Source organism: Vulpes lagopus, chromosome 14, assembly GCF_018345385.1.
Source record: "Vulpes lagopus strain Blue_001 chromosome 14, ASM1834538v1, whole genome shotgun sequence".
Lineage (NCBI taxonomy): Eukaryota > Metazoa > Chordata > Mammalia > Carnivora > Canidae > Vulpes > Vulpes lagopus.
This window is the reverse complement of record NC_054837.1, coordinates 16,725,330-16,752,941: the sequence shown is the minus strand read 5'-3', so window position 1 is coordinate 16,752,941 and position 27,612 is coordinate 16,725,330. Positions and strand designations below refer to the sequence as shown.

The window sequence follows — 27,612 nt, the reverse complement described above, 5'->3', positions numbered from 1 at the left end:
GGGGCATGTTCTCATGTGCTTGTTGGCCATGTCCCTGTCTTCTTCTGTGAGATTTCTGTTCATGTCTTTTGCCCATTTCATGATTGGATTGTTTGTTTCTTTGCTCTTGAGTTTAATAAGTTCTTTATAGATCTTGGAAACTAGCCCTTTATCTGATATGTCATTTGCAAATATCCTCTCCATTCTATAGGTTGTCTTTTAGTTTTGTGGACTGTTTCTTTTTTTATCTTGATGAAGTCCCAGTAGTTCATTTTTGCTTTTGTTTCCCTTGCCTTTAGGGATGTATCTTGCAAGAAGTTGCTGTGGCCAAGTTCAAAAAGGGTGTTGCCTGTGTTCTCCTCTAGGATTTTGATGGATTCTTGTCTCACATTTAGATCTTTCATCCATTTTGAGTTTATCTTTGTGTGTGGTGTCAGAGAATGGTCTAGTTTCATTCTTCTGCATGTGGATGTCCAATTTTCCCAGCACCATTTATTGAAGAGACTTTTTTCCAGTGGATGGTCTTTCCTGCTTTGTCAAATATTAGTTGACCATAGAGTTGAGGGTCCACTTCTGGATTCTCTATTCTGCTGCATTGATCCATGGGTCTGTTTTTGTGCCAGTACCACACTGTCTTGATGACCACAGCTTTGTAGTACAACTTGAAATCCAGCATTGTGATACCCTAGCTCTGGTTTTCTTTTTCAATATTCCCCTATTCAGGGTCTTTTCTGATTCTACACAAATCTTAAGATTCTTTGTTCCAACTCTCTGAAGAAAGTCCATGGTATTTTGTTAGGGATTACATTAAATGTGTAAATTGTCCTGGGTAGCATGGACATTTTCACAATATTAATTCTTCCAACCCATGAGCACGGAATATTTTTCCATCTCTTTGTGTCTTCCTCAATTTCTTTCAGAAGTGTTCTGTAGTGTTTAGGGTATAGATCCTTTCCCTCTTTGGTTAGGTTTATTCCTAGGTATCTTATGCTTTTGGGTGCAGTTGTAAATGGGATTGACTCCTTAATTTCTCTTTCTTCAGTCTCATTGTTAGTGTATAGAAATGCCACTGACTTCTGGGCATTGATTTTGTATCCCGCCATACTGCCGAATTGCTGTATGAGTTCTAGCAATCTTGGGGTGGAGGCTTTTGGGTTTTCTATGTACGGTATCGTGTCATCTGCGAAGAGGGAGAGTTTGACTTCTTCTTTGCCAATTTGAATGCCTTTTTTTTCTTTTTGTTGCCTGATTGTTGAGGTAGGACTTCTAGTACTATGTTGAATAGCAGTGGTGAGAGTGGACATCCCTGTCGTGTTCCTGGTCTTAGGGGAAAGGCTCCCAGTGCTTCCCCATTGAGAATGATATTTGCTGTGGGCTTTTCGTAGATGGCTTCTAAGATGCTGAGGAATGTTCCCTGTATCCCTACACTCTGAAGAGTTTTGATCAGGAATCATGCTGTATTTTGTCAAATACTTTCTCTGCATCTATTGAGAGGATCGTGTGGTTCTTGTTTTTTCTCTTGTTGATATGATCTATCACGTTGATTGTTATACGAGTGTTGAAAACAACCTTGCATCCTGGAGGATAGAAAGGGACAGAATACTTCCAAACTCGTTTTATGAGGCCAGCATCACCTTAATTCCAAAACCAGACGAAGGCCCCACCAAAAAGGAGAATTTAGACCAATATCCCTGATGAACACAGATGCAAAAATTCTCAACAAGATACTAGTCAATAGGATCCAAGAGTACATTAAGATTACTCACCATGACCAAGTGGGATTTATTCCCAGGATGCAAGTTTGGTTCAACACTAAAGACTTAGTGTTGTCTGCATTTGCACCTTGGTTGCTGAGGATGGTCCGGAGGCAGGGTCCCTGGATGGCCTCAGTGTATCAAATGCAGAAGGACGGGTGAGCGAAATGCCAGCTTGTTCTCTGAGGTGGGTAGGGGATAAATTACCAGTATTTGCATATATTGGTGAAAACCCGACTATCAAAAAGGTGGATCCAGGGACATCTGGGTGGCTCAGTGGTTGAGCACCTGCCTTTGGCTTGGGGCTTGATCCCAGGGTCCTGGGATCGAGTCCTGTATCAGGCTCCCTGCAGGGAGTCTGCTTCTCCCTCTGCCTATGTCTCTGCCTCTCTCTGTGTGTCTCTCATGAATAGATAAATTTTTTTAAAAAGTGGATACAGGAGGATATGGCAGAGAATAACCTTATTCTTCCACTGCTCATTCATTCATGGTCTACTTTTGTGTTTGTTTGGGTTGGGTTTTTTTTTTTTTTTTGGCACTTCCTGGGGTGAAAGCTTCATTCTTATAGGCCTTCTGGTCTTATCATGGAGTCCTGAATCTCGCTCTTCTCGCTCTTTTCCAAAATTCCTGTGCCCTCCGTGGGGCTCCTCAGGCTGGGAGAATTCTGGGGTTAGGGAGAGTCCAGTGGGCTGCTTCCTTCTCACGAGAAAGCCTGGCCAGACAGTACTGTCCTGTTATGGAAGATGCAGAGTGCCAGGGGTTTTCTATTATGGAGAATTTGATGAGGACAGAGCCCCCTAAGTCCGGCTGCTCTCGGCTTTCCCTTCTGCTGGGTCCCATCACCCTCTCAGGATGGGGAATGCTGAGACCCGCTGTGGCTCCTATCTTCAGTGTCCACCTCTGGCCCCAGGAAACGTGAGTCTCCTGCTCACTCTCATCAGTGATGGGCAGCTCACACTCCCAATGCCTCTCCTTCTCTCTTGGCTCTGCCTCAGGGCAGGCAGGCACCTCCCATCTGACTTTTGTTATCACTCTTCTCTTGGTGAGCATCAAATGCAGTCACTGTTCCTCAAACCCCAAAGACACCTGCCAAGCCACCAAGGGTGTCCGTGAAGCCCTCTCTCAATTGGCTGAAGGGGAGGTGATACATTTTCTTCCCTCCCCCTTCTTCTTCTTAAGTGACACTCTCTTGGAGGTGGTTCTTCCCGTAAGCCTCTGCAGTGGCCCGAAGAAATCCTTTCCCCTCTATAAGCTAGAGGTAGGAGAGATGGGGCTCAGATTGGAAGAGATCCATAAATGGTGGTGGCAGGAGCCACTGGTGCCCTCTCTGAGCCCTGCTGCACCTGCTGCTGGATGCCCACCATGGCTTCCTACTGCAAGTCTCTTTTAAGAAGGTCAGAAGTGCTGGGGTTTGGCACCCCTAAAAGCAGCCCTCAGCCAATGAGGGATGGGGGTGGAGGATAAAATCCCAGTTCCTTCTCCCTCATGGTATGTTCTACACCATTGTTCACAGCTCCCGAAGGACTAAGCCCAATGCCCACAGTGGGACTCTCCCCTCTATGACTATGCATCAGCTCTTTTCTTTCCTCCTATCTCACTTCCATACCAGAGCTGCCTGGGGTGGCCTCCCAGATCAACTGGACCACGAGAGACACTCATCTTTGCTCAGCTCTGCTTCCAGAGGACCCAATTTCAGTCAAAAGCCCTTTTAAAAAGTAGGCATGCTCAGAATCTATTTGCTTATTCCTAGCTTGAGGGACCTCTGCTGAAATCCCAGGACAATAGAAGTTGCAATGAATAGTCTGTTGCACACTGTTTACAAAAGGCATTCACATAAGTCAGTGTTTCTCAACCTTAGCACAATTGACATTTTCGACAAGATAATTCTTTATTGTAGGATTGTAGGAGGGTACTTGTATAGTGTAGGATGTTTCACAGTATCCTTGTCATCCACTCCCCAGTGGCACCCCCCACCCAGTTGGGACAACCATGTCTCTAGACATTGCTAACTGTCTCCTAAGGACAAAATCACCCCTAGTTGAGAACCTCTGATGGAAGTCATCTGATGTCATTGTGTCAACAGCAGCCTGAAGAGAGCATGATCATGGCAAACATGATGATGGTGAGGATGGTGACGATGGTGAGGATGATGGTGGTGGTAGTGATGTTCATGACGACACAGCAACATGACATAATGTTCAGACGACTTGACCAGACTTGCTGAGGTGCTGTGAGTGAATCTGGCATTTGATCCTAGATTTTCAGCATGCCTTACCTCACTCGGAAAGCCCATGACATAGACTGGAAATTCACAGACAAGGAACTTCAGAAAAACCGGAGCCCTCCGTGCGAGCATCAGAGCCAAGGATCAAACCAAAGCTTGCTGATTTCCAAGGCGGCGTGCTCTTTCCAGTGCACTGCTGCTTTCTACTTTACAAAGGACAAAGAGTGATGCTAGGGTTTTCAAATGAAAGCTACTTGCCCCCTTGAAAATGCTTCTGCTGCATTTAGATCATTGAAATGAGTGATAGTGTAAAGCCAAGTTGTAAACTCTCTGGAACTCACCGTTAACCAGCAGATCAGCTGTGAAGTCAGCTTAAGGAATAAATATTGGCGATCTACCATGTTTCACACCAGTCTAATCCAGCCCTTTCGTGAACGATTGATGTTTTCATGGTTCTTAGAGTTAAGAGGCTCTTCCCTATCATGGGTCAAGAGCCGACATCAACTGCACCATTTCTGCTGTCAAATAGACTCTCTGGCAGGCTCTTTCATACCCTAGCATTTATCTAGCACCTATGGTGTGCAAGAGAAGGTGGCAACTCCAGGATTTCAATACAGTAGGGTTTAGAAGCCGTAGCCTTAGCTGGAAATGGGCAGAGGGTATATCTCTAGGGGCTCTGTCCTGAAGCCACACATGCAAAGCGAGGGGACGCCTTTTATTAGGAGAAAGTGTTTTGGAGGTGGTGCAAAGGAAGCTGGTGGAGGTTATGGGGGGCAGTTAGAATCTCCCTAAGTCAGCTCTCAGGACTACTTCACATGAGCAATGTGAGAGGTGCTGGAGAGGACATCACTTGGAATAAAATACATCGCCTGGCCTCTGGAAGCCACCCTTCCACAATGTTCCTTGTGTTTCAGTTGCTTTGTTCTTACTACTAGAAGCGGCAGTTTAGGTTGTTTCTACCCCCTTCTCCCTGTCCTCCCAGACTGGGGAAGGAGAACACCGCCCTGGGGCACTGGGTGAAGCTGTGGGGTGGGGGACAAGGTAGGGGGCTATCGTCACTCTGCATCAGTTCTAGAAACTTTGATTAGGGCCATTTCCTGGAATGCCTCTCCTCAGGCAGTGTCTTGTTTGCTCCCACCCCAAGCAAGATGACATCCAAACACATAAACTTGGTTCCTACAAGCTCTCTAGACTTCCATGCCTGTACCCACAGCAGGGAAACACTGACCACCAGGCAAGTTCCTCCAGGACCCATGATCTCATTCCCTATCTCCTTCACTTGTGCTTTGCCTTCTCACCAGTGCTGCTTATCAACCTTAGAGCCCTCTAATATTTCTTGAGGAAGCAAGCACCACTTCCTCCAAGGAGGCCTCCAGGATGCCCCCAGTCACCTCTCTGCACTCACCTTGATCGATAACTGCTACCACAATTCCTGGTTTCTTAGTCTAAATCTACCACTGCTCTGTGGTTCTTGTATCCCCTGACACAAGCCTGGTATATCTGAGGTGTTCAAAAATATTAGGAAGAGGAACACAAGAGAAGGAGAAGGAAGTGGAGAAGGAGAATGGAGGGAAAGAGGCATGAGTTCATATGTGCCTGCACCCAACACTGAATTAGCTGGCACTCTTTCAATGAGAAATCTGTTTTTATCCAGCACACCTTACATAACACATGTTTCTGTAGCACACTGAAGTGCTTTCTGGATTATTAACTGTCCATTGCAGTCCTGATGTTTAGTGTCAGGGTGCTTGCTTGCATTTGTCTTTGGAAATGTGTCATCCTTTCACGTTATGAATATTGATAGCAGGTTTGAGTGTATTTCGGGAGTAAGATGCCTCCATCCCGCCCTCCGCCCCATCGCCTAAATGTAATAGATACCGGGTTTGATTCTGAAGACTTTGCCACATAATGAGGGGAAGGCTCATTTCACCTGACATGAAGATGCAGGTTCTACTTAGGATGCAGTCAGCTTGTTCCACAGCACAGAAGAATGGAAGACCCATGCCACACCCCCAGCATGTAGCCCAGTGCCTGGCACTCAGCTTCACTGGCAGTGAAGGCAGTTCTACTTACAATTCAGCATTCAATCATGCAAGAAGCTCCTTGCAGGGAAGACCATCTCCCGCATGAGCCTTCAAAACTCCATTCCCTCCCCAAACCCAAGGGCTGTACGTGTTTGCAGGCAGGATCAGCGTGTCCTGGTCACATCTGTGGTCTCTGCCTACCTCACCCCTAGTTCCTAGCCTGGTGCCTGCCATCTAGGGTGCCTCACAAATGTGTGTGAAAAAAAAAAATCAAAGGCTTGTTTAATGCCCATAACTGATTTTCACAAGACTCCTCCTTTTCTCTCTGCCCTGCCCCCAGCCTCAACCTAAGCAACAGCGACATCCTGACTATCTATGATGGTGACGAGGTCATGCCTCACATCTTGGGGCAATACCTTGGGAACAGTGGCCCCCAAAAGCTGTACTCATCCACGCCGGACCTGACCATCCAATTCCACTCAGACCCTGCTGGCCTCATCTTTGGGAAGGGCCAAGGATTTATCATGAACTACATAGGTAAGTGTCTCCACCCATCCATTTGTAGATGTGTCTATTTAGATGGCTTCTTCTAGATACATCTTTTTGAGGGTTCTGTGCTACATGGTCTTTTAATGGCACAGTAAATATGTGTAGCTATTAAGCATTTGGGTTGTCTGGCCAGAAGACCAGGGTTTGAGTTTTAGTACTTCAGTACTGCCATCAATGGCTCTATGATCTTGGGCAAGTCACTTAACCTCTCTGAGCACCCTTTTGGTCATCTGTAAAATGGAAAAACTGATAGCTACTCCAGAGGGTCAATATCAGGATTTAGTAGATGCTACCTCGTGACTTTCTGATTCCTGCTGTTCCCCTTGTAGTCAGCTGGGATTTTATAGCATCAGCACACTCTCCTGTGCAACTTCTCAAAACACTGTCTCCTCCATCTTGCATGAACTGAAGCTGGACTCTCCCTAAGGGCTCTTCATCCCCTGCAGCCCCATCCAATGGAGACCGTGCTTTCTCTCCCACCTCCTGTACTGTAGGATCTAGAGAGGCAAGAGGTGTCTTCCTCACTTTTTGATGTAGCTTCCAAACCATTTCTCTCACCCTCACATTAAAACAGAAACAAAACCAAAAAAATCTGCTGTGAAGCTCCAAGCTCGGTTCACACTTGGCCATCCAACACCTCTGTGGAAGCACCCACAATCTTCCCTCTTCCTTCCCCACCTGTGGATCCCCCTTCTTCATTGCTGGATCTGTCACCCTGCTCTGAACAGTGGCAGGTCCCAAGCTCTACCCTGAGTCCTGTCCCGTGTCTGTCTAACTCACTGCCAGGCACTGTCATCCAGTCCTGTGGCTGTAAGCAATGCCTCTCTGTGTTTCATCGGCCCCCAGTATGTACCTCCAACTTTGACCTCTCGCATGAGCTGTCTACTCAAGTCTGTGCGAACTCTCCTCTTGCATGTCTAACTGGCATCTCAGATTTAACATGGCCCGAACAGAACTCCCTCTGTCCCTACTCCCAATCCACCACTACCCAACTGCTTCTGCTGCTGCTTCTGTCCCTCTGCCCATCCCAGGAGATGAAACTACAGCTCTCCCAGTTTCTGACTGCTTCCTCTTTGCCTGCCCCATAACCAACCCATTCTTTCAACTCTACTTCTACAATACTCTCAAATCCAAGCACTTCTGCTCATCCTTTCATGGCCAGCACCCAAGCTGCCAGCAGTCAGGAGACTGGAACACCATGAAATCCCACTAATCCCAGCCCAGAAAGAGTTTGAATGGACAGAGTGTCTGCTTAAACCCTGTCACATCATAGCAGAAGAAGCCCTGAACCACCAAGGATAAAGGACTTGCTCCTTGGGGGCAGATCTGAGGCTCACACCCAGGCTTCCTGGCTCCTGGACCTTAGCATTTCTCCACACCTGATATTCTTGGCAACAGCCAAGAACTTGGAAGACACACAGGGGTACTTAAGACCTCACCTCTTTTGGCATCCAAGATTGTGGGTGGCTGCATCCTGAGGATTTCAATGGGCAAGATTCGTCCAGCAATCAGAGAACTTGTTTGGGTCACCCAAGAATAGAGTGGACAGCTCATGAAAAGAGGGGGGAAAGGAGGTTTCATTCTGCCAAGTGTCCCCCCACCACGCCTACCATCAAAGATCTCTGGCTTAATCCAGATTCTGTGTCTGTGGTCCCTTCTTCCTCCTGGCTTGAATATTTGCCCATCCATCTCTAATATAAAGTGTTCTCTGTGTCTCATCTCTTGCCTCTAAAATACAAACCCTTTCCCTGACCATGCATGTGAAAATAAGTCCCTTGCCTTTTTATGTGTTTGTTTCCAGCTGGTAGATGTTTCTCATCCCTGCCCGCTCTGTGTACATTTCTCAGAGAGGCAGACACAAGTGTTGATCTTTTTTATGTTTCTCAGGGGCCCTTTCTCCCTCGATTTTGCTGCTAAGTGTTTTCAGAGTATTATTGTTGTCACTTTCCATGGGTTCCCCACTCTTTACTGGGTGGGGCCCTGGGCACAGGGGGACAGCTTGTGCTGGCTGCCCAGGCAAGATGCCATCCAGAGTCAGAAGCCTTTGGAGGGAGAGTTTCTGGTGACTTGACTTCAGTCTCTCTCCTTACACTTCTCTCCTCCAGGCCCCACCCCCCACCTCCCAGTTGGAAGATGAGGTCATAGGTTTACTCATTTGTCTCCTCTGGTGCCTGAATCAGTCTTCCAAAACCACATTCAGCTTGGTAGCAGAAATCTCACCCTATCCGGGGCTACTCACGATTAACCTGGAAGTCTGGCCAATGTTCAATGTGGCACCATCTTGAAGAAGTGCTCATATTTCTTGAAGCTGAAACTTTAGATTTTGTGTGTCCATTTGAAACTACATATATTATTTTCCATATATTATTTATCCATATATTATATTATATATTATATATTATAATATAATTATTATATTATATATATTATTATAATATTATCCATATATTATTTTCTTTCATCTTCAAATGCATCAGCTCCACTTTCCAGACAGTTTGGTCACATGTGCAAGGTCCTGCACTAGGCACCAGGACCCAGGGATGAATAGATCGCTCTCCCTGCCTCTGTTTCTCTGGTTGGTGAAAGTGAGGGAGGTGGTACCATTAATGGTATCAGAATCACATGCTGCTGCTGCTGCTGCTGCTGCTGTGGGAGAGGCGAGTGTGGGGTTTATGGGATACACAGTCTAGCTAATGTGGGTGACACACAAAGAGAATAGTCCTGTTCTTATTTCTGTCAAAGAAACACACACTCAATATCACAGGGAAGGCAGGTGGGCTTCTGTGTTTAATTCTGATACCAGTCAATTGCTTGTGACTATCCATGTTGAAGAGCATGTTAAAAAGAATTCTGAGGAGTCCACATGTGAAGTCAGTGGGGGAAGAGTTACGTGACTGACTAGTGATGTCTCCTATGGCTTGGGAGAGGTAGTTGCTATGCCAGGTCTAGATTTAACTAGACATAGATGCAATTATTATTCAGCAGAGAGATCACATGGAAGGGTCGGGGTGTTTTGTGATTATCTAGAGATTTATGAAGCTCTGAGATTGATCTCAAGGCTGGCACTCAGCTCTCAGTGTGGCCACGGCTAATCTGCTAGGACTGCTGGTAGAACCTTCCATAAGAACACTCTGGGCTTACATGGTTCTGACCTCCCATAATTCTGCTTTGCCTAGATAGAAGCAAAGAGCCATTCTCTTACTGCTTCCTGTGCTTTACCAGTGTCTGTGGCCAAGTGCATGGAGGCAAGGGATTTAAAAAGCAGAGATGAGGATGTGGTGTTTCTCAAAGAGATATTGATCACTTGTGTGCTTATTCTTCCAATCCTTGGATAATAAATAAGTTCCATACTGTAGGTTAACTCTGGTCAAATGGCAGTGGTTCCTGGGAGTCTGTGTTGAGAAGGATTGGGAGATTTCAGTTTGGTTCAAAGAAAGAGATTGCTACGATTGATTAGTGATGTCTATCATGAGCATAAGACTGGTAAATGTGGCATGTACTCAGTGCATTTGAGTATTTCTTTTGCCCAAAAGTTAGACCAGATGCTGATCTTGAACATGAGACTGCCAAATGGTGGCATGTACTTAGTGCATTCAAGTATCTCTTTTGCCTAAAAGTTGGACCACGTTGCTCATCTTGACCATGAGACTGGGACCATGACTTCAGATCCCTGTGTTCCTAGTACCTGGGCATATAGTAAGTGCTCACAAAATCTCAGTCGAACAAATTAGTGAATCTATATAAAACTCATCTAAGTGTCATGTTGTGCACATCAATTAGTTTTCATATTGCCCTACGTGATAGACAGGGTTATGATTCTTGTCTCAACTGTATGATTGAGGACAATGAGGCTCAGAGATGTTTATCAGCATGACTGGAGTCACACAGCTTCTCAAACAAAGAAAGACCAGAAGGGAAGTCCTCCAACTCCTATGCCAGTTTTCTCATTCTTCACAAAGTTAAAGGCCCATAAGGGTGGAAGATGCCAGAACCTCCAACTGGGATGCTGGTTAAACCTGCAGATTTCTGAATCAGGGTCTCTGGGGATGGAGTCTAGGAGCTAAAGAACAGAAAAACTAAGTGACTTAGGCAAGTCCACTGAATTAGTAACTGTGTGGCCAAGATTTGAGTCACAGTATCCCCTACTTGATGATCCCAAATGTGACGAATGCCACAAAGGAAATGAGAGGTCCCATGGGAGTGTGTTCCCATGCTGGCTCAGATTGAAGTCAGACAAGCAAACCTTTCTCAGTCTTGAAGCATTTGGCACAAGGCAGACCACATACCCAGTATCTACCCCTATTTCTCCCCTTTCAACCACAGTTTGAGCATTTGCAGCTGTGTCCTAAATCCAGGGCCTGGCTGATTTTTCAAAGGCCTAAAAATAGAGGCTCCTGTTCCCCACGAAGCAATTCCAGAAGACATTTCTCTCTCCCCTTCTTCTTGCAGACACCCCTGAGATCTCCATTCCCCAAATAAAATCATGATGAAATTCCAGGAAAAGCCATTGCTTGTTTCTCAGAATGACTTTCTTGCAGACAGTGAAGGTGCTTTGTGTTCCCCAGAAGCACATAAGAACTGCAGATTAATTATACGACATAATTATCTCTTTTCTCAAAATCTGTGCAGTGGGCACTTGGAAGGAAGCACAGTAATAGTGGGCTTTGGATTGCTACCTCAGTAATGAGGATTTGTAGAAGGAAGGCAGGATTATTCCAGGGGAAGACTCCATAATAATGAACTGCATGTAGAGCTTATTTTGGAGTATGGTTAATGTTCGCTGAAGATATGCAGCATGATTTCAAGAATGCACCAATAATTATTTTTATTTCAATAGCTGAGTGTTTATCTTAATCTGTATCACAAAAACATATATTACAAATCCATCAAACCCATGAATCTACAGACAGTCTTAGGATGAAGCCGAGTGTGTTAGCTACCATTGCTGTGTAACAAATATGACCTTCAAATTAGCAATGAATATTTTTTATTTTTTTAAATTTTATTTAAACTCAATTTGCCAACATATAGTATAACACCCAATGCTCATCTCATCACGAGCAATGCACATTTTTTTAAAGATTTTACTTTTTTGAGAGAGAAAGAGAACATGATCCCAGGACCTGGAGATCATGACCTGAGCCAAAGGCAGACACTTAACCGACTAAGCCACCCAGGTGCCCTGCAGTGTTCATTTATGATCTTACACTTTCTGTGGATCTGGAAATCAGGAGTTTAAGCCAGATGGTTCTGACTTGGGATTTCCCATGAGTCTGTAGTGATGATGTCAGCCAAGGTTGTATTCATTTGAGGGCTTGACTGGGGCTGGAGGCTCGATTTCCAAAATGGCTCACTAGTGGACTAGCAAGTCAATGCCAGTCATTGGCAAGAGGCCTTAGATTCTCTCCACATGGATCTCTCCAGAGGACTACCTGAGCATCCTCGCAGTGTGGCAGTTGCTCTCTCCAGAGAGCAAGGGGAGAGCCCCTCAACATTTAGTTTCAGGAGCCACACATCATCACTTCTTCAGTAGCCTGTTAGTGGTACACATGAGCCCTATTGGGTGTTGCAAGGAGTACTGGAGAATATAAACTCCAGGAGGTGAGAATAACAGGGTGGAGTGGGCAGAAAGAAACAGAAGGGGTTGTCCCCCAAATCATATTGCTGGTAAGTGGCGGGGCTAGGCTTCTGTCCCACTCTAAATCGTAAAGATTTTATTTATTCATTCATTTATTCATGAGAGACACACAGAGAGAAGCAGAGACACAGGCAAAGGGAGAAGCGGGCTCCATGCAGGAAGCCCAATGCGGGACTCCATCCCAGACTCTGGGATCACACCCTGAGCCAAAGGCAGACGCTCAACTGCTGAGCTACAGGCGTCCTGTCTCACTCTAAATCCTAAACTGATTCTGTTAAACCAAAAGAATGCTTGGTAAGTCCAGTGGGCCACAGGAAGATCTCATCATAAAATCTCTCTGTAGCAGAGTTCTCAGTGATAAAGGGATTTTAAAGTGTGTTACCTATTTCTGGAGGCTTTTTCTTCTGTTTTCTCTTTCCTCTGACATTTGTAAAAGGAACCACACAAAAAGGCCCACCTTCTCATCTAAAGACTATGTTTTTGTTTTAAAGAGGTGTCAAGGAATGACTCCTGCTCAGACTTGCCAGAGATCCAGAATGGCTGGAAAACCACTTCTCATACGGAGCTCGTGAGAGGAGCCAGAATCACCTACCAGTGTGACCCCGGCTATGATATAGTGGGGAGTGACACCCTCACCTGCCAGTGGGACCTCAGCTGGAGCAGCGACCCCCCATTTTGTGAGAAAAGTAAGAGTCATCTTGTTTTCTTCCTCTAAATCAGTGGGTGGTAAATCTCTCCCATGGAGTGTTTTCCACATAGATGCAGTGATATCACTTCATGTAGGATCTGGCCTCCCTCCTACTCCATCAGCTCACCGGTGCTGCCCACAAAAGTCCTCTTGGAGTTCTAGGGCAGGGAAGTCAGACTCAGGGGCCTTCAGAACCCTGGTGGATGATGTAAATGAGTGAAATAGGCTGAGGGAGAGACAGTAGGGAGTGGTATACACTGCGGCAAACGGGAATTGTGTAACATGCGTAAAAAACATCACTCAGACTCATCGTTAAAATACCTGTAGTAGCCACGCAAGACCAATCTAAGTTGGACCTTGGAGTCCCAGTTCAAAACCCCTACAGGTAGCTGGCTTCATTCAAACAGCACCATCCAGCCTTGTGGCTCCTTCTGGGTGCTGCCCTCAGGAGTACAGGCCATGCAAGGCTGGTGATAGCTGGCCTGGTGTCTCGAAAAGCAGGAGAAAAAGGAGGTGATTCTGGTTTCTACACTAAATTTTAGTGGGAGTGGGGGAGGAGCTAAATTTGAGGCTGGCTTCTTCCCACTAACCATTTGCTTCCTACCTCCTCTTACATGAGCCTCTGTTCGGCAGCTGTCCTGCTGGGAATCCTTGGGAGTACTTGGGTAGACTTGCTCAGCCTGCCTTGAGTGACCAGTTGCATGATAAGAAATATTAAGTGTCAGCAGAGAAAGATGGTATTGGGAGGGCATGGGGGTTGCACGCAATCCCTGTCATAAATATTCCATTGGCAAGGAAAATTAATTATAACTGGGGGAAACATGAAGGAACTTGCTAAAAATCCACTAAATGGGCTACATAGACATCTGTTTGTTCTACAACAGTATGTGAGGTGTGTGTTTGTGTGTGTGTGTGTGTGTGTGTATGTGTGTGATCATGATGGGAAAATAAAAGCCAACAGTGAGAAGCACCATGGGTGGTGAGACCCATCACAGACAAATTAACATGACCTACGTCATCATTACTTTTTTTTCAAAGATTGTATTTATTTATCTGAGAGAGAGAGAGCAGGAGGAGGAAAGGAGGAAAAGGGACAAGCAGACTGAACACAGACTCAGCACCCTGAGAACAGAACTGGACTTGGGCTTGATTTCACAACCCCAAGATCAAGACCCAAGTTGAAACCAAGAGTTGGAAACTTAGCTGATTAAGCCACCCAGGGACCCCATCATTACTTTAAAAAATGTTTTAAATACATGTCTTAGTATGATTCTTAAACTTTTGAATAATAATGATTCTTTAAATTATTTGAATAATGTTTTTAAATTCTTGAATAATGATTTTTAAATATTTGAATAATAACGATTTTTAGAATATTTTGAATAATGATTTTTGAGAATTGTTGAATAATATTGATTTTTAAATTTTTTGAATAGTCATGATTTTTTAATAGTAATGATTTCTTTTAATTCTTAATAATAATAATGACTTTTTTAGGGATGCCTGGGTAACTCAGTTGGTTAGCTGTCCATCTCTTGATCTCAGCTCAGGTCTTGATCTCAGGGTTATGTGGTCAAGTCCCATGATGGGTCCCATGGAGCCTACTTAAAAATATATATATAACTAATAATGATGTTGATGATGTACATTGTGTTAGTGAGTTCTGAAGGCTTGGAGAGGACATAAACTAGCTCTCTCTGGGAAACTCTCAACTGCCTCAAATTTTGCCAAGAAAAGGCCCAAATTACAGCAAATGAATTTGCATTGGGCCCCTTCTAGGTATCAGCATTTATGTTCCCAGGCTGGTTGCCTGTCGCTCTGCATGTTAAGACAGAGACCCACCACCCTGTCTCGGTGGCTTCTCTTCTAGTGAGATAAGAACAGAAGAACATCCTGAGAACAGTGGGGTCTCCCCCCTAGAAGTCCCTAGGTGCAGTCATTCATTCATTTGTTGGTTCAACTACACTCGCAACATCAAAAGATGTATGTAACAGTAACTTCACATTATGCAAATCACAGGTGCTTACTTCCTCAAGCAGGAGGAAGCTTAGGAAGCACAAAGTGAAAATACCTCATGATCTTCCTCTCTAGAAACGATGCCTCTCACTTAACGGGATGAGCACTGGGTGTTATGCTATATGTTGGCAAATCAAACTCCAATAAAAAAAAAAAAGATACAAAAAACAAGAAAAGAAATGATGCCTCTCCTAAAAGTTTATTCTGTGTTGTTCCAACTGCATTGTGTGTTACACATATGCACAGAGATGTGTGCGCATGCATGGCAGGCATATATAGACACAGGGATATTCATGCAGAAACCCCTAGAGATGCAGATATTTTACCACTGCTGTTTTCTCAACTCAGACATCCAGATAGCTTTTCATATCATACATGTGGTGTGCTTCATTCTTTTTTTAAGTGACTTCCTATTTTCCTTTTCTGTATATTGATTTTTTTTATTGAAAAGTAATGTAAAACAAGGATGCTGGGGATCCCTGGGTGGCTCAGCAGTATAGCGCCTGCCTTTGGCTCAGGGCGCGATCCTGGAGTCCCGGGATTGAGTCCCGCGTCGGGCTCCGGCATGGAGCCTGATTCTCCCTTCTCCTGTGTCTCTGCCTCTCTCTCTCTCTCTATGTCTATCATAAATAAATAAATAAATCTTTAAAAAAAATTTTAAAGAAACAAGGATGCTTGTTTTATATATACAGGCACAATAAAAGCAGTGAAGGTCACCTCACTCTTTAATGGTTGCTCAGGATTTCATACAACAGCTGTTCTGCATTGAACTCTTCCCCTGTTAAACAATCTGAATTGTTTCTCTTTTTTTTGTCTTTTTTTTAACCATTGCAAATAATGGTGCAATGTACAACCTCGTACATAGGTCTTGGAGTCCTGATGCAAACATTTCTTTGAGCTACTTCTTATACGTGGAGTTAAACTCAGCTCTCTTTCATCCTGGCCCTTTTGAAGAGCTCAGATGCAGTTCTTTTCCAAACAGGAAAAGAACAAAGTTAGGAAACTTGGCCAGATCATTCTATAGTTCTCAGCAAACCTGTGATCATCAAGAGCCCTAACACCCTCTCGATCTGATTTTGTCCGCAGTTATGTACTGCACCGACCCTGGAGAAGTGGACCACTCGACCCGCTTAATTTCAGATCCTGTGCTGCTGGTGGGCACCACCATCCAATACACATGCAACCCCGGCTTTGTGCTGGAAGGCAGCTCTCTTCTGACCTGCTACAGCCGCGAGACTGGCACACCCATCTGGACGTCACGCCTGCCCCACTGTGTTTGTGAGTCCTACCTGTTGACTTGATGCCATCTGTTGAGTTGATGCCAGTGGAGGCTCACTTCTTCATGGTGGAGGGCTGGGCTGCTGGAAGGAGACATTCCACTCTTTAAGAGCACTTACTGCTATTACTACCCCCAGGACCATGGGTGGCAGACCGAAGGCATGCATACTAGAACATTTATTGGGCAATTTACAGTAAATTTATTGGGCACTGTGCTAAGTCCTTTACCGAATGTCCCACCCACCTGCCTCGAGTGGCCTTGTGAGCAAGGCACTGCTGTCTCCATTGCAAGAAGAGGATACTAAGGTTCAGATAGTGAAATCATTGGTGTTAATAGTGGACCTGTCTGACTCTGCAGAAAATCAAGCCATCCACAGGACATGAAATCAGTGTATTTAAACTCTCTTTAGTTTTATCTATGTGAAGCCCCTAAAGCAAATATTTGATTAAGAAAAGACTTTAGGGATTTCTTAATCATAAAGAATCAAGAAAGACTTCCAAAGTCATTCTGACAAGGGAGGAATTACTCTTCTTGCCAAGGAGAGAGGGCAGAGAGCCGTAGTCCAGGGGGCTCAGCCTGACTGACTGCTCATGAAATCACCAGGGAAGTTTTAAGACCCCAGAGATTCTGGTGCTCCTGGTCTGGGGCGGAGCACGAGCAGTGAGGTTTTTCAAAGCCCCCACCCAGGGGTTCCAATGTGCAGCGAGGGATCAGAACCATTGCTTAGAGAAAACAGGAGGTAACACAGAAGGAGCAAAGCCTCACGCAGTATGTAGATTCGAGAAACTGTCAGCTGCGCTAATATTTTGTCTGAGTGTGTTTTGAGCAGCTCCATGAAGGCTATAGCCAGCTCGAGCTGCCAGTAGGGCTACATCAAAACTAAAATTAAAGTCTCCTGCATGGAAAAGGGGGACATTTTTATTCCGCGTTCACATGGAACAAGGAATCTTGGACCTCACACCCTGGGTCCCCATCCACCTCTTTAGCAGGATCCTAGAATTTCAGAGCTAAGGGCATCTCGGAGGTAAAACACTGTACAGTTGATGGGTAATTCAGACATAAGACACATCTGCTCCCTTTTACAGCTAATAATGATTATTAGTTAATGATTGTGTAAGACATCATAGTAAGCACATTATATGTGAATGTATTGTGCATGTGTGGGTGGCGTGTATGTATCTATGTGTGTGCGTGCAAATGTACTAAGAAAACCAAAGCTCAGAGGGGAAAATAGATAACAGTAGTTATTGTTTATTGAATGTCTAAAACACACTGCTAAACACATTATATGTGTGTGTGAATGTATAGGTGTGAGTATGTGTGTGTGCATGTATAGGAGTGTGTATAAAAGCAGCTGAGACTCACAGGGACATGTGATTAAGGTCACAACACTTTTCCATGAGCAGAGCTGGGATTCCAGTCTTGGAGTCCAGGGCCACCAGCCTTGCCCCGACATATCTCACTATAGATGGCAGGGGACAAGCCCCTATAGGGGTGTCCCAACGAAATTGCAGCCTATGGCCCTAACCCCTCACCCCAGACCTTTGGGCTGAGTTCACAGTGGATTATGGGGAGGATTGTGTCTCCCAAAAGATACTGAAGTCCCAAACTCAGTACTATAACTGGGACCTTTTCTGGAATTAGGGGCTTTGCAGTAATTCAGTTAAGGTAAGGTCCTGCAGGATTAGGATGGGCACCAACGCAGTGACCAGTGTCGTCATAAGAGGGAAATTTGAACACAGAGACCCAGGGGGCATGCCCGGGTCTGTGCTTGCAAGTCCAGGAACACCAAGAATTGCCAGCTACCATCATTGGAGGCTAGAAGGAAGGAAACAAGGACAGATCCTTCCTTCCCAGAATTCGGAGGGAGTGTGGCCCTTGAAAGCCACCCTGACCTGGGACTTCTAGGCTCCAGAGCTGTGAGACAGTGCATTTCTGTTGTTCAAAGCCTCCCGGTCAGGTACACTCTGCTAAGTCAGCCCAGAACACCAGTGCGGTTCCCATACCCTGCTGGTGACGGTAAGGGCGATCAGAAGCTGCCTAAGCCAGTCAAGCTGCAGAGACCCAGAGATGAGAAGCTAAAAATAAAAGCTTATTGAAAAGTACTGAAAGGTGGAGATATCATTTAAAAGAAAGAAAAAAAAGAAAGAAAAGTCACTTCGCTAATGAGGCACAGCCTCCAAAGACCCTCTGGGCTGTGCTGGTTGCTGGGTTTCAGAGACACAAGCCTCCCTCCCTCCGGGGCTGCCGTACCCTGGAATCTCAGTTGTGACGGCTTCCCTGACACCCGCGCTAATGAGTCACGAGCCAGGCTGGGTGTCAGGAGACATGCGATCCTCCCAGAAGCCCAAAGAGGAACCCGGCATGTGCTTCCAGCCTCATTACAGGCAAGCGAGACTGGCAGGAGATGGGAGGCAAGAGGATGGTCAGTTCTGACAGCAGGAGTGGGGTGGGGGTGGGGTGTCAGAGAGAGAGGCAGGTTGTATTCGGGTTCTGAGGGTGTTTTTAAGGATGAGTTTGTTAGGCATCCACAGCTTTCCGGTGTTTCCTCTGCTGAACAAGGGTTACAGCCCCACTGTCAGCATCCCAAGCCCTTCCCCAGCATTAGTGCATTTAACACTCTTGAAACTGTATGGGTGGCACCTGTGTCCACATAAAAGCAGGCAAAGGAAGCCCAGAGAGGGTGAGCAGCTTTCCTGAGGCTGCACAGCAGGGAAGGGGAGAACCCAGGATTCCGACGGAAGCCAGACTAAGCCCAACAGCAGTGTTTTCCTACCTCACCCTCTGCAGTCCCAGCTTCTGAGCAAAGCTCCAGTGCTTTACTCCTGACAAAGATCTTCCACCCACAAGCTCATGAAGCAGACAGAGCCAGCTGTAAAAGCTCTGGATGTCTCCAACTTCTGTTCCCAGTGTCTTCCTCAAGGCCAGAGTTTGGTCCAGCTGGGACTCACAACCATGTCTTTTCACTCCTTCAAGAACTGACAGGTCAAGCATAGATAGAAGGAAGTGTCTGGAATTCACAGCCAGACATACACCCCCAGCTCTGCGGGGTGACCTTGGGTGAGTAGCTTGCCCTCTCTGGGCCTCAAAGCCCTCAGCTGTGAAAAAGAAATGATACTTCCTACCAAGCAGGGCATTTGGAAGTAACTCATTCAATTATTCAAAAAATGCTTCCAAATGCAGGCACAGGCATGCCCAAACTTTCTCAACTCACAGTACCCTTGGCATCTCAGGAATTTATTTGGTAAATATCCTAGGCCAAAATACGTAACAGTCCCATTCGTTAAGTAGTTACATCCAAACAACTTAACAAGGAACTATATCCTGACGACTTAGTAGCCGTTTGAAAAAGTAGTGCACATACTATAAGATTTTATTTTTTATTGCATTTTTTAAAGATTGTATTTATTTTAGGGAAAGAGAGAGGAGAGAGAGCAGGGGGAGGAGCAAAGGGAGAGAATCTCAAGCAGACTTTACGCTGAGCGGGGACACCGATATGGGGCTCGATCCCACAACCCTGAGACCATGACCTGAGCTGAAATCAAGAGTTGGATGACTCAACCAACTGAGCTCCCCAGGCACCCCATGATTTTCATTGCATTCTTAATTAACTAGAATCGCAGCTTCAGGGGTGTGGATGCCTCTTGGCCTCTCTGCCAAATTTCTCAGATTTCAGCATCACACTGGACTCTGCCACCTTCATTCTGTTCCAATTGATTTTATCAGAGCTCTTTCTTTTAAGCAGAAAACCCAGCTTTGCAAAGCTGAGGCATCATCAAAAGGAATGTAGTTCTGTCTAATGTGAGAACCATTCACATGGGTCTGAGAGATGTTCCTTTGTCTCCTCAAATCTTTGAAAAATCTCAGCGGGCTGCTGTTTATGGTGGCACCCCAGGGTGCCTCGGTACATGGTTTGGAAACTGTGGTGCAAAGCCCTAAAAATACAGCAGTGTATAAGCAGACATAATCCACATTCTCATGGAGCCTGGGGTCTGTTGGAGATGGGAGGAGGAAAGACAGGTCTATGAAGCAAATAGCAATGAATCCCCAGCGTCACCTCCTCTAGGAAGGCCTCCCTGACTGTCTAGGCTAGGTCATGTTTCTCTTCCTGTAAGCTCCTATAGTTGCATCGATCACAACACTTGTGGCAGCTTATTGAAGTGATCCTTATCTGTTCATAGAACTGAATACATAACTCACTTGCCAGGATTGTATCCAATGGGTTTTTGCAGCCCTCAGGCCCAGCAGGCTCAAGAAACCACAGTACTTGCTACTATTACTGTCATTGATATTGTTGGCAGTACTAATGGGGTATTTGTTGCAACTTCTCTTCTTTGATGGCGACAGAAGTAGTACCTGACTCCTGAGGCTCCCATCCAGGAGACATAAACTGCACCACCAAAAGTGATGAAAAGCCTACAAATTCAGGAAGGATTTAAGGGGGCTCCCCAGGGAGGTCCTTAGGGATTCCCCAGGAGGCCCTGGTTCATCGCAGCCCTGCCCTCAGAACACCACTAATAGATTTCCTGACAGGGGCAGAGCCCACATGGCCAGACTGTGGCCTGATGTGTCGTCCCCAGCGGCCTCACCTTGGCTCCCTTGCTAGGTTCTCCCCAGGTGCCCCATCCTCATTTAGAAATTCCTGTCTCTGAGAAAGCAATAGCTCAGAGGAATTCATGACAGCCCAGGGGATTTGGCCTCCCGCCCCCCCTCCGCTACCACAGACATTAACTGCACCGGACTTCAAACCCAGGGGGTCCGTGTTTGCATCCCAGCTCTGCCACTTGCCAGCTGGGTGACTTGGGACAAACCAGCGTCCTCATCAAAAAAGATGACCGTGGCGACCATAAATACAGAAGCTCATAACCATGTGTGTGGCATACAGTAAGTGCTCAAATAACACTGGTTGCTAATGACCACACGGTTTCAGGCTTCACTACTTATGGGGCATCTTACAAACCGTTCACAGCAATAAACTGGGGAACCTGATGTTGACATTTTGTTCAAACGTGCTCCAAAAATATTTTCCCCCTATAGTTAAGGAGAGGGGAGACCTGGGGAGGAAAATGGAAATGAGGGTGGATTTGCGATTGTTACTAAGACCTCCAGTCCAACTCAGTTGTATTCCCGAGAAAGAACAGGATGACTTCACCAGGATTACAACCAGAATTGTTTAAAAGCTGAGATCAGTGGTTCTCAGCCAGGGGTGACTCTGCTCCCCAGGAGACACTTGCCAATGGCAATTCCTGGAGGCATGTTCGGTTGTCACACAAGAGCTGACAGGTGCCACTGGCATCGAGTGGATAGAGGCCAGGGATGTGGTTCAGCATCTTACAAGGCACCGGATGACTCCACCACAAGGAATTACCCGGCCCAAAAAGCCAGGAGCGTCTAGGTTGAGAGAACCTGCCTTAGATGATCTTATTTCAAAGTCTGGGTACCTCCTTGGAGTGGGAATGTCATCGCCCAGCCACATTTCAGCTAAGGATGGGGTCTTGGTCCAATCCAGTTATGTAACAGGCGGGAAAGATGGGGTCCAGAGCCTGGAATAGGCTAAATCGGAAATGGGCTCAACTCTCCAGTATGTCTTAAGCTGCCGGATGTCTTTTATGATGCTCCTACTGTATAATTTAGGATCGTGTATGATAGTCCTACTGCAGAGCAGACCCTGGGCTTCAAGCACACCCTAACAGATTCATCTCCCATGAGGAAAACAGATATTAAATAACTCAATACAATACAGCGTGTTTAGTGCTGGGGTGAAGGAAGAACTAGGAAGATGAGTGACTCTATGAGGGATGGAGGGCACCTGGGAAAACTCCTTGGAGGTGGGGGAATAAGGACTGAGTATTGAAAGACCAGACTTGTCCAGGCCAGGTGGGCAGGTAAGGTGTAAGTTGAGGAGCAAGAGGAACATTTCATAATTTAACAACACTGCCATGACCTGCCAAGAACATGCTAAGCACTTTACACTCAGGATCTAATTTCATCTTCCAAAGCCCCAGGACAAAGATACTCCTATTATTCCCATTTTAGTGATGAGGAAAATCAAGGCTCAGAGAGGTTGTGGCCCTTGCTGGAGGTCACACAGCGAGTATGTAGTATAACCTAGATTTGAACCCAGATTCCATAGCCCAGGACATTCAACTGTACCCATGTGTAATGTGCACCCATAGACAGGGAGGTGAGTCTGAGGAATGGGAAACCGCTGGAGGTGAGGGGAACACAGATGGTACTGGCAAGGCTGGCCAAAGCCAGATCGGACAGGCTGGGAGTGGGAGTCCCCCAAGATTTGCAGGATCTCATCAGAGCTGTTCTGGGCTTGCATTTCAGCGGAGGAGTCCCTGGCATGCGACAACCCCGGCTTACCTGAAAACGGGTACCAGATCCTGTACAAGCGGCTCTACCTGCCAGGAGAGTCCCTCACCTTCATGTGCTACGAAGGCTTTGAGCTCATGGGCGAAGTGACCATCCGATGCATCCTGGGACAGCCATCCCACTGGAATGGGCCACTGCCCGTTTGTAAAGGTAAAGAAACCTGTCCGTGACCCTGGGGGTGGAGGGACCAAGAGATGGATGTCAGGCCTGGCTTCTTGTTACTATTCTCATTAAATCTAAGATACTGCCATTATTTTCTGCACCGCTAAGAAAGACCAAAAAAAAAAAAAATTGCTGCCAATTAAGCAATGGCACAATGCCTTCTCCTGGCTTAGTATTTTTATTTTTGCTTACTAAAAGCTGTGTTTCAAGCTTAGAGTTTTGTCATGGAGAGCCATTCTGCTTTTGACTCCTGGTGCAGCTACATGGCTTAAACATCCCCCCCCTCCTGCACCCCGTTTTCACAACCACCTGGTTCCCAAGGGTTACGACTGCTCCCCTGTTGCCTCTGGGGTGGTCTCTCCAGCTGCTCACAGCCTCTCCAGACACTGAAGATGGGGCGCTGGAGGATGGCTCGCACACAGGCAGTGTGAGCGCCACCTGCTGACAGCGGGTTAACACGCCATCGGTTGCAAGACCTCTTCCCCCTCCCATCCGGGAGATGGTAAAGAGGGAAAACGTATTTTAGAATCAGTGAGACACTCATCATTGAAATTAAGTTTTGACATACCCAGTGAGATTTGGATCCATTTATCTGGGTCTTTGAAGTGTGCGATTAATAACAATATCCTAAATGCAGTTGATGCTTTAGGCATCGAACCTTTTATGGCATTAATCCCTTTTGAGAAAAAGTCAGAAAGCTCTGAATTCTCTCCCCAGCAGGGACAGAGACATCATGGAATTTTACATTTCTACCTGGGAACCCATAACGTCAATGGATTCCCCAAATGCTTTATCATGAACGTCAGCATTAAGCCTTACAAATGCTCTCTGACCAGCACTACTACTCCTAGGTAGATGCGCAAAATAATTGCAAACAAGTATTCGCACCAGCACTTGTGCGTGAATATTCATAGCAGCGTTGCTCACAAAAGGTGGGAACTATCCAAATGTCCAACAACTGGGGGATGGATAAATAAAATGTAGCGTAACCACACGGGAATATTATTCAGCTCTGAAAAGGAACAGAGTGCGGACACCTGCCACAGCCTGAATGGACCTTGAAAACATAACACTGGGACGCCTGGGTGGCTCAGCAGTTGAGTGTCTGCCTTCGGCCCAGAGCATGATCCGTCCCAGGATCGAGTCCCGCATAGGGCTCCCTGCATGGAGCCTGCTTCTCCCTCTGCCTGTGTCTCTGTCTCTGTCTCTGTCTCTCTCTCTCTCTCTCTCTCTCTCTCTCTGTGTGTGTGTGTGTGTGTGTGTGCGTGTGTGTGTCTCATTAACAAATTTTTTTAAATCTTTAAAAAAAAAAAAAAGAAAACATAACGCTATGGGAAAGAAGCCAGATCACATATCCTATGATTCCATTGATATGAGATATCCCAAACCAGTAAACCCATAGAGACAAGAAGCAGATTGGTGGCTATCATAGGGCCAGGGGAAAAACAAGCAACTACTTTGTTGGTACAAGGTTTTCTCTTAGGGGTGATGAAAATGTTCTGGAACCAGATAGAAGTGATGGCTACCCAACATCGTGAATGTACTAAATGCCACCAAATGGTTAATTTTATATTATGTGAAATTTACCTCCGTTTTTTAAATGTATTTTTTCCCTGAATTGTCTCACTTAAACTTCAGGACCACACTTTAAGATAGATGAGGCATCTTACCCATTTTACAGTTACAAAAGGAGAGGCTCAGAGAAGTTAAGTGATTTTCCCAGAGCCACACAGCTGTTACACGACAAATCTAGGATTTGAACCCACATCTCCTGATTGTAAATTCCCTGCCTCTTCCCCAGCGGGCTACCTGCAGGGTAGACTGCAGAGCTGTTAGGCTGGTAGCCTCCAACCTGCCAGTCACTTCAGAATTAGAATCACCCAGACTGTTTATTTGAAACACATTCTTGAATCTACTACCCCAGATCTATAAAATTAGGAGCACTGATTCAGGAGTAGAACCCTGAAATCAGCAGTTTAACAAGCCCTGGGTTGCTCAAATGCGCTTTAAGTTTGAGAACCACTTACGGCAGTGGTTTCCAAATGTAGGGTATAAATACAAACAGGTGTCTGGGCCCCTGGAGGGCAGATGCTGTTCACTAGGTCTAGGGCAGGTGCCAGGGGACTGGTGTCACTGGCACCAGCAGTGAGTCTTAGCATCAGGCAAGTGCGGGAAACACTGGCATAGAAGTGCTGTGTATTCTCACCTCCAATCAAGCAGTGACCCGTCCTGTGAGGTCAAAGACCATATAGAAGTAGTTCTAATAAGAGGACAAGGGATCCTGTTGAAATGCAGAGAAAAATAAGAAATTGGCAACTGGGATTTAAGACAACTGCCATCTTCCTCTTCGTTGCCATAGTTTTTGACAAAGTCCAGCCCTGTGTTTGAATTTTTTTTCAATAGCACAGGAAATCTGCTTTGTAGGGTTCAAACATTGGGATGTTTTCCCCAGGGAAAGATTCCCTGTAAGCATTCTAACTGCTACATGGATGTTAATAGAAGTTGATCCGATGTTGTGGGTAAGTGTTCTGCATGGAGGGAAATTGGTAGGGTTTGTTTTTAAGAAATCTAAGTAAGGGGACACCTGGGTGGCTCAGTGGTTGAGCGTCTGCCTTTGACCCAGGGCATGATCCTGGAGTCCTGGGATCGAGTCCCACATCAGGCTCCCTGCAGGGAGCCTGCTGCTCCCTCTACCTGTGTCTCTGTCTCTCTGTGTGTCTCTCATGGATAAATAAAATTTAAAAAAAGAGAAATCTAAGTAAGGATACCATGGAAGGGCCATTTTTTACTTCTATGCACGATCTGCTCCCTGATTGTTTCTATTCCTTTTTGGATTAGCTGCGAAAGGTGTCTCATGCAAAAGTAGAGGGACCCAGAATTGCCAAGGAGGCACTGGGGGCTTTTTCCTTCCTTTCTCCATCACTTCCATTCCTCCTGGGAAGCCAGCACTGATCACCGTGAGTGGACTGCCACGAGTAGACAGGGCTGCAAAGAGGGGGCAGGGTGTGTTTGTTTGCTGCCAAGTACAAACGCCTCATACCAGACGTATTCTGTGTCTCGCTTTTCCCCATTTATCACAACCCATCTGTCAAGTTGGAAAGAAGAAAAAAATGGAGCTCGGCCTTATCTTATTAATTGCTGCCCGGCATTCCACAGCCTCATGCATCCGGTCCTTCCTCTGTGGATGGATCTACTGGCTCTTTTCCGATTTCTTGCTTGTTTTGTCTCAGTTCCTCCCAGAAATCTCCTTGCCCGTGAATCTTTGGGTGCTGATGTTTCTCATCAGATAGGACTGATTCCTCCAAGTGGGATTGATGGTGTGGACAAAGATCTGTGGATGCTGAGTTCCTGTGGACTTCGCCAGATTCTTTTTCACAACTGTAGGGATTCATGCTCCACCTCCCCAATAATGTGTGATAATGTCCTTTAACCCCCACATCCTTGCCAGTGCTAGATGTTATTAATTTTTTTTGATGTTGCCAATCCGATGGGGAGGTGGAACTGCCATCCGAAAATACACTAGAGACAAGGATCAAAGATGCTCAGTATCGCATCCCTGAAGCTTCTATGTTCTAAGATAGGAGAGCCCTTGAAGCTCCAGCAAGTGAGTGGCTCTCTGCCCCTCACTTTCTTCCTCAGGCATGATAGAGTTTCTGGCAGGAAGGGATCTTGGGGGATGCTTTCATCTTCCTCTTCTCTCCACTGCTAGTCCTGAGACCCCGTGACTTTGTAAGGAAATGACAAATCACCTAGTCTTCCAAAAAAAAAAATAGGGTGCATGGCTTTGTGGTCTGCAGTTGGCAAAGTGACCAAGCTCCAATGTAAGGACACCTGACTGGGACTCAGCGACCCCAGGCTTCAGCCTGCCGGGCTGTGGACCACCTGCATGACCGTGGAGGAGCTACCTTCCCTCCCTGATCTTGGTTTCTCTTTGTGTGAAATAAAAGACAGGGCCTGCGAGGCTGCATTTTAGCATGTGCACCAGGGTGCTACTGACCACACTCCAAGCAACACAAGTTTCAAGGCTTTCTTCTGGCTCCGAGATTTAGCAGGAGTTCACACACTCCCAGACACGCAACCAAAGTCCCGCTCATGTCTAGGTGGAAAGTATCTGTCTCAATCTCTCCATTGTCCTGATGCCCTAGCTCCAGAGATAATCTGCGGTTTAGTTAGTTAGTAACCTAGCTTTTCAACTCATTCTTTTGGCGTCACATGTTGATGACCAATGTCAAAGAATGACATTGGCCAAGGCACAAATTAGGAAGTCTTAGTATTAGGACATGAATACGGCTGGGCCTTTGGTGGCTGTCCCCTGCCACCCTCTTATAATGCAGTCTGTTTGTCTAAGCATCTGAGGTTTTGCATCTTTGAAACCCATCCGTGCGGGTATATTTTTGTGCTCAGCTACCATGTTGTCTTTGGTGCCAAAGCCTGGAAATGCCAGTCCCATCATCTTGAACTTCCAGAGACGTTTTATAGGGAATATGAGGAAGTGAATGACTTCCAGAGAGTTCTAGTCTGTGGCAGGAATGGAAATTGTTATACAGGGAATACAAATAATAGTCAAATTAAATACAGAATAGAAGTGAAACGAGAAAGGTTCATATAAACACATGTTTCAAAGCAGGAAAACAGTTTCAGCTCTGGCTGGATTTTGGATTTGGGGCTTTATCGTGAGCCTCACTGTTCATCAACTTTTGTCCTACACAGAGAACAATGAAAATGAGCAGAACTACGTAATTAAGAGCAGAGTCTGGAGAAAGTCGAGCAGTCTGGGTTTAGAGCTGCCTTCGTCCCTCAGAAGCTGTGTGAGGTCAGAGAAGTTGCTTCACTTCTCTGAACCCGTTTGTCTGTAAAATGGGGATGATGATAGTATCTACCTAGTGAGATTGTTGTGGGAGTAAATGAGCAAATACATACA

The 27,612-nt window shown here is 45.9% G+C and overlaps 1 protein-coding gene across 1 annotated transcript in view; it reads left to right on the top strand.

Moving 5' to 3' along the window:
* Window positions 1-27,612, top strand: part of SEZ6L (seizure related 6 homolog like) — a 188,376-nt gene that overhangs the window by 151,563 nt on the left and 9,201 nt on the right. Inside the window, exons 11-14 of the mRNA XM_041729298.1 lie at window positions 6,322-6,518; window positions 12,660-12,854; window positions 15,959-16,150; window positions 22,485-22,679. Coding sequence (XP_041585232.1) covers window positions 6,322-6,518; window positions 12,660-12,854; window positions 15,959-16,150; window positions 22,485-22,679 — 779 coding nt within the window. The remainder of the gene's footprint in view (window positions 1-6,321; window positions 6,519-12,659; window positions 12,855-15,958; window positions 16,151-22,484; window positions 22,680-27,612) is intronic.